The following is a 7,516-nucleotide window of genomic DNA, read 5'->3' as shown; positions in this document are numbered from 1 at the left end:
ATTTATAGCTGCATCATAGATACGCAGCTCAGAGACACAATCAGTTGCAATCTCTTCAGAGCGTTCAAAAATATTTAGTTAGACACAAATACCAATAACGTTAAAGTGAGCGAGTGATTTTGTCATATGACAAGAAATACTGAGCACTTCAGAATAAATTATCGTCATTACTTATTTTGAGGAATAGCTAAACAAGGTATCACCTGGCGCGAATGCATTTACAATGTAATAGGTTGGACTATAGACCGATTCGTTCGTACCAAGTGAATATTGAAAGAAATTATAAGGAGGCAATATTCACAATGATGAGGGCGAAATTTGTGGGTGAAATGGCACAATAGCGCGATACTTTTCCAAATCGTAGCCAAATTGATCTATTGCACACCAGATAACTGAAAATTTACATCAAATATTTGAACAAACTTGGAAAAAATCCCGTATAGTTGTTATACTTTTCGGAATATTCAAATGGATATAAAACGAATAATTCCTGTAAGTAGAATGTAAGTATATTTTGATTAGGAATACCACAGGAATACTTTTTCCACACACATCCACGGGATCCACAGGAATACTTTTTCTTCATTAAACCTCTTCAGGCTCGAATTTATCTCTGTTCAGAATCGGACTTAGAAACCTGCCGATGAATGGAATGATGGCGATGTTTACGTACGAAAATTGTTGTAAGAATCCCTATCAAAATTTTGAGTTGGTGACGACCCTGAATTAGGAACATCCTGGGACTCGGACCGCTTCTAAATCAGCTTCTCTATGTCCGCTTCGGCTCAGAGTTCTAAGGGCAGCCTCTGGGCAGCTTGCAAGCTCGGTATGACTCGGCTCGGCCTCCTCTTCTCATACTCTGGGGCGACTATAAAGTCGGAAAGGAGATTCTGACCGGAAACTGATTACGATCGGATAGCCAAGCAGACCCAGAATAACTGCGCCGAGTGTAACAACTATTCGGCCGAACCCTAAGCGGTCCCCGAATCTTGTTAGGGATATTAGAAGCGTTTGATAAAAACTTGTTACACATTCTTATACATTTGCAAGTAGAAACCGTTTTTATTAGTCAGGTAAAGACTAAATTAAATAGCATATTAAGCTCAATGTGTGAATTGCCGATTAGAAATGAACTAACAGGTCGTCTGCCATCTCAAAGATTGGCTTGCCAACGGCGCCTCGCCCATCGATATGACTTGTTATGTTACCATCAAAAAATGTATTTTCCCGAATTTATTATTATGTTTTCAGTAATACATAGAATTCGATCACGTTCAATCGAGATTGGAAAAGAAGTAATTAGAAAATAAAAATGATGTGAAATCTGTTGATTGGCTAGCTGCCCAGTCAATCAGGTTTTGATCGATCGACACAGATTGATGTGGTTCGATCAAGAATATTAATGCAGATTCCTGCTCGATCGACGAAGGCAAAACCCAATTTAGAGTCGAGAAGTAGGGGGGCAATGTCGCGGGGCGCAGCACCGATTAAAGAGGAGCATTCTATGCCGATTCTGTGAAGATCTTCAAAGTTTCTGCTCCCGATAATTTGTCGAGTCGAATAATCTGCATCGAACGATGTCGAATCTACAGTAGCTGAAGCCGAATCTGCATTAATCTATGTCGAATCACCATTGATCTACGTCGATTCTATATTAATCGTTGCCGAATCTCCTTAAATCGATTGCTGAATATTAGCAGTTTTTACACCCTACTGTACGAATATAATAAATTTCCTATAACTGTACTAAAGTTGAAATAAAATAAGATCAATATAAAACAATTTACTTTATAAAATTCACATTACATATATACGACGCAGAAATCAAATCCACGCTTGTGCAAGAAACATACTGTACACGCTGTCACGACTCCATAAACTATTAACCTGTGTCAGTCTTCTGAATACAATTCAACAGGTTAATCATGGTTGTTACTCAAAGCAGTTATTCGTTACAAAAGTTGAAACATAGAAGCAAACTATGACATGAGATGAAGTAGACAAAAAAATAGGAAATAATAATAGGTTTTATCGAAAAATAAGTTCGTGCAGTCGTAAAAATCTAACACCGATAACAACTCTTGACAGTAAAAACACGTGGCTCGTGTTTGTAATACACTTTGATTTGATTTAGGATTCAAAGTATGGCATGAAGGATCGAGTTTCAAACTTTATCACAGTGAAATTTATAACAAACTTTATCAACTCATCAATAAAAGTCATCAACTCATCAACAAAAGTCATCAACTCATCAACAAACGTCATCAACTCATCAACAAACTTTATGAACTCCTCGAAAAACTTCATCAACACAAACTTTATTAACTCATCAGGGAGACGTCCAGCAAACTTGAGAAATAAAAATGTTGCGATTGCGTCATAAAATTCCGATTATTAAAGAAATGCTTGTAAAATTGCAGAAATATATAAGAAACTCAACCGCTAAAAAATAGTGACAAGTGTCAATCTTTCTGATCAACTTATTTCCTTCAATTCAATATCAAATTTGTTCCTAAATAATCAATCACAGTTATTTGTATCATATGAAATTTATTTACACAGCAGGAGCGAGTAAGATGTACAACAAATTAAAACAAGGTTCTTATTCAACTAGGGCCGTATGGCTAAATTATATTTTAACCTCAATCATCATAATCTTGATATTGAACAACATTCCAGGCACTGTCAATTAAACTAAATAGTGAGAAGAGTTTTCTAAATATTAACTAATATCATTTTTTAGTATTTTCTAGTATTCACCGAAAGCATTTGATGTTTATCACGAATGAATTGTTATGTTGACAAGGTTCAATTTCGACGCACTGACCAGTACCACTTCATTACATAATTTTTTGATGCAGTGAGGTGAGTGTCGGAACACAATTTCAAGATTGTAGGACGGAAGGACTGCGTGACACTTTGGTTGATCCAGCTGTAGCAAGTGCAGTGAGCTCACCGGTGGGCGGTAATCACACCCGCTGTACAGAAGACTGCAACGCGGTAGCAGTTATATAATTCACAGCTTCCACAACAAGGAAAGATGAACCAGTATAGGGAACAGATGCTCCAGGAGCGTCATGCCGCTATTTTCTCCCACCGTCCCAAATCATGCGCACTATGAGATATGGTTTGAATGTTGCTCACGAGGCTCCCAAGCTCCAGTTTTTGTTTCTGGTACCGGCGTCACGCTAGCAGGAGTGGAGGCTCTGGTGGCGGCCGAGGGAGAGGTACCGGAAGAGGAGGGAGATGGGCGAAGGCAGAAACAGAAATGGTGGCCAGGAACGCCGCCGCCTCTTCGGGACTGTCCCACAATAAGGAGACGCTGAGGGACGTGTGCAGGAGGGGCAGGTAAAGCCGTGCTGGACGGACTGGAGGGGGTCCCCGCTTTCCGGGCAGGTGCTGTTGGGGGAGCGTCCGACCCTGAATTAAGGTGTAGTACTCCAGGGAACTACAGTATCCCGAGCGGAGCTGGGATAGAGCAGTGCGGTGGGGGCAAGGAAGCGAGGCCTCTTCTGATGCAATCGGTGGTGGGGCAGCGCAGTCGAGCATCTGGCGCGTGATTGTCCGGTAGGTGGCGATGAGGTCCTCCTTGGATAAACCTCCGTTGGTGCCAGCCATGGCTTTTAGGATACGTAGAGAGCCCACCGCTCTAGTGGCTGTGGCTTCGACGTGTGGTGAAGACGTGTAGTGGGTATCCGAGGTGCGCCTAGAATTTTGGGAGTTTTATCCAGACTCTCTAGAGGGATACTGCCGTTGCAGATAGTGGCGGAAGGGGGTGAGCGGGATTAGTGGGTGTCAGTGGGGATGAACGTGACGAATGACTTGCACGGTGCTACTGCCAGTTTCTTGGAGGCAGACCAGTCGGAGGCGCCTCGAAGAAGCCTAGAAGGTCAGCCTCCGCAGCGTCAGGAATCGAGGAAGACCCGAAGATCGTGAGGTCGTCCACGTGTGAGTCCAGGAACTTGACTGCTGGACATATGCTGAAGATGGGGCGGTAGGATGACCTCTGGCTACCAGGTATACCGGGCCAAGCCCCAGTCAGTCAGCTTCAACGTTGCGCCCTCACCTGAAAATATTTTTAAATTCACTTTACAGGTCACTATTAAAGCTATTGTAAGTAAGGTGCATGACTGGATTTCAGCTCAAAACTTTACTGGGATCGCTGTGAATTATGAGTCCTATACTGAACTTTTTTTAGTACTGCCACTCTGTTCAACACAATCTGACTGATGCAATCAATGACGCAAAACTCATCTTTTTGCAAGACGAACTCATGCCAATTTATGGTAAAGTCACTCCTGTTTACGGCATCTTTGAAATAGCTGAAATACTCCTTAGAGTTGTGCAGCTTCACCTAAGGACAATTTGGCCTTGCTAACAAATGTCAGCAAGGCTGCTACGACTAGGTGATTATTGAAAGGAGCGTTGAATATTGGTTAGACATATTTTTAATAATATAATGGTAATGACAAATACAATTTAATAACTGATCATGTGTTGCACAGATTACATTGCACATTAAATTCACAATCAACTTACTGCTTGTCAAGGTATTTACTTGGTCCGGCTGCTCCCGAAGGAGTGAAAGTCGAGACAGGTAGGACCAATAGCTGAACCGCTCAATCCATCATCACCGTCGAGGTTGGAGCAACCGTCTCAACTCGCAAAAATAGCTGTAATAACAAGTAGCAGATCAGAAGCTATTTTTGGGGGGAATTATAGTAAAGGTCATGCATTTAGCTACCGTGAAGCAATTCATGTTCCTTAGGAACATATGACTTTTTATTGTTGTTGCCTAAATAAAATATGCATTCTTCACGACACCTCAAAAGTTGAATTTTAGTCTTGAGTGACTCTGATCTGTAATGGAATACAGTAAATGAAATCATGAGAAAAGTCAGGCGGTGAGACACTTCATGAGGTTAATAGCTATTGATGAGCACTTAGCATGATGTAAACTTTTTATATGAAGAAAAGTAAGGTCATTAGCCTCAACTTCTAAAGAAACTTGATATGATTAGATATATTTAGAGATTAAAGGCGAGATTAGGATTTAAGGTCGGACAATTCCTGTTCACACCTATTTAGGATTTGTGGTAACCTGCAAAAAAAGTTTTTTTTAATTAATAATGGAATTAGGGGCCACATGTAAGAAGTTATAGAATCATTATATCAACATATATAATTGTTGGTATTGATAATTGTTGAATCTGAAATCCTACTGTTTGTATCTGCCAAAATTGTAACTGAATTCAAATTGAAATGGCATATACATTTGATCATTGACTCAATTATTTCCGTCATTTCAGTAATCAAACAATCATATGCCTCAGTGATCAACAGAAAATAAGATTATATTAACCCATAATTTTCCTTGTAATGAAAAAAAAAATGCATGCAACAGTTATATTATCAAGTTTGGCCCTATATCTACAGACAGCAACTGAGTAGCAGATAAGAAATTTAGATTCATATCTCTGAAAATGATTCACAGCTCAAAAATTCTTCCTAGTGTCTTGAAGTGAAGTTATGATTATTTCAACATCAAACCTGCAAGATCACTCAGTTTATAAAAAAATATAAGCTATTTTATGAAAAAAATTCAGTTTCAGTCAATAGTTTGCAATATGAAATTTGTTAGTGTTCAAGTAGTAGTCCTCTAAATTCTAGACTGCGAGCAATAGCAATAAACACAAATCTTCAATCCAGTTTTTGATAAGAATGCAAAAATTATCCATACCTGCACCCACGAGTGGCAGTATGACATGCAAATTTATTTCATTTCGCTATAAAGTGGTGATATGTTGGCAGTTCAATAGAGTCAATGCATGCTGCGTAATTTTTTATGAGATGATTTACCTACAAGTAACAATTAATTTAAAATTCTGCTTCTTATATCAACATGATAGGCTAATCCCTTTCCCAACACTTCAACTCTGTTGCATGCTATAGCTTCCACAAAAAAAATAATTAAAGTTAAAAATAAATTAAAAATTGAATTATGTTTCTTGAGACAAATATTTCACATCCATTTACCAATTGCAAAGCAAATATAAATTTTTAAGCTCAATGGTGATATAAAAACTAAAATTTCAAGTTAAAAAAGTCAGACAATCAAAATAGTAAGTTACCAGAAGTCCATTCCACATCACTAACCTGAAATGTGTCCAGTAGGTTCAATTCAATTTTGAAAAGAGCTGCTCAGAAATGAAAGTTTTTGATTCTCCTGTGAATAAGTTTCTAAAATTACAAGACATGGTGACAGTCAAAACTTGGCCTATTCTTTAGCACTGACACTACTATGCTATACTAGTTGTAGCTGCTGAAGTGAACTGCAACGTTCAGATAAGAAAACAGATTGGTCGTCAACAACTGGAAAAGGTGTTCCTACACATCAGTACATAAATCAATTATTGAAATAATTATCAATTTATATCATTAAACAATAAACATCATACAGTGTCAGTGATGCAGAAGTTGTCATCCATATACCTACAGCCACACGCTACAGTATTGCCACTTATTAGTACTATTCCACCCTACGACTCAGTGACATGCTACAGCAACACACAGCCTAGGTTCAATTTTAATTTTGAAAAGAGCTGGTCAAAAATGAAAGTTTTTAAATCTACTGTGACCAAGTCTCTTAAATTAAAAGCCTTGGTGACAGTCAAAACTTAAACCTATTCTTCAACACTGACATCACTATGCTATACTAGCTAGTTGAGTAGTTGTAGCTGCTGAAGAAAACTTCAACATTTAGTTGAGAAAAATTGGTTTTCAACAAGTGGAAAGGGTGTTGTGGACTGAGAAGTACGTAAATAAATTATCGAAACAATTATCAATTTACGTCATTAGCTCATTACACATTAAACCATGATGCAGGAGTCGCCATCCATCCACGGTAATGACAGAGGTTAGAATTCCTCCCTAGTCACCAACAGGCTACAGCCTGCACACAAAGCCAGTGAAGCTGCTGCGCGCAAAACATGCTCCGAGAAAAAATATACGAAAACCAAACAAAACTGGTCAGAAATAAAATGGAATGTAAGTTGAACAAGAACATTTCGAAGCTTTTTGAAACGTTAAACAATTTTTATTAACTTGGCTGACTTGGCATGCAGCTATTCGATTTGAATGTCACTATAGAACCGACTCATTGACAGCAATGATCGAGACAACACAGCAATGGCTAACAACCGACACACATGGTTGACAACCGACATGACCAAGTTGACATTTCACTAATGTTTATTTAAGACTTACAAATAGTTTTTTCAAACTAATCGGACGATGGAATTTTACGTTGTATTCATTTTAGTAGTAATCACTTTCACAGCAGGCTGAACTATTATTAAACGAAAACTAACGACAACAGGCGCCTCAGCAAAGGTGGTGAAATCGGTGAGATGTTGCCACACGCAAGATGAAGATTGTAATTTTCGTTCTAAAGCTCGAGCAAAACGATATCGAGCTAAACGATTTGCATTTATAAATTTCTCGTTTACAAGAAGTC

At 38.7% G+C, this 7,516-nt stretch overlaps 1 protein-coding gene across 2 annotated transcripts; it reads right to left on the bottom strand.

Annotated features, from left to right (window-relative positions):
• Positions 1–3,029: 3,029 nt before the first annotated feature.
• LOC125179572 lies at positions 3,030–6,348 on the bottom strand. Of its 2 annotated transcripts, XR_007157308.1 has the most exons (3): positions 6,157–6,348; positions 4,540–4,673; positions 3,030–4,066 (listed from the first exon to the last, which is right to left on the bottom strand). XR_007157308.1 is itself a non-coding variant. In XM_047885694.1 (2 exons), the coding sequence occupies exon 2, from the start codon at positions 3,616–3,618 to the stop codon at positions 3,184–3,186; it is 435 nt and encodes a 144-aa protein (XP_047741650.1). In that variant the 5' UTR covers positions 3,619–4,066; positions 4,540–4,677; the 3' UTR covers positions 3,030–3,183. The 2 variants fall into 2 exon arrangements, 1 of the variants encoding a protein (XP_047741650.1); XM_047885694.1 differs by lacking the exon at positions 6,157–6,348 and having other exon boundaries at positions 4,540–4,677.
• Positions 6,349–7,516: the final 1,168 nt, after the last annotated feature.

This window comes from Hyalella azteca, unplaced genomic scaffold (assembly GCF_000764305.2).
Source record: "Hyalella azteca isolate HAZT.00-mixed unplaced genomic scaffold, Hazt_2.0.2 contig2770, whole genome shotgun sequence".
NCBI lineage: Eukaryota > Metazoa > Arthropoda > Malacostraca > Amphipoda > Hyalellidae > Hyalella > Hyalella azteca.
This window is presented reverse-complemented; position numbering and strand designations above follow the sequence as displayed.

What these genes read in the sequence shown, in the direction of transcription:
- LOC125179572 (XM_047885694.1), bottom strand. Translation starts at nt 3,618, where the DNA reads ATGGCTGGCACCAACGGAGGTTTATCCAAGGAGGACCTCATCGCCACC.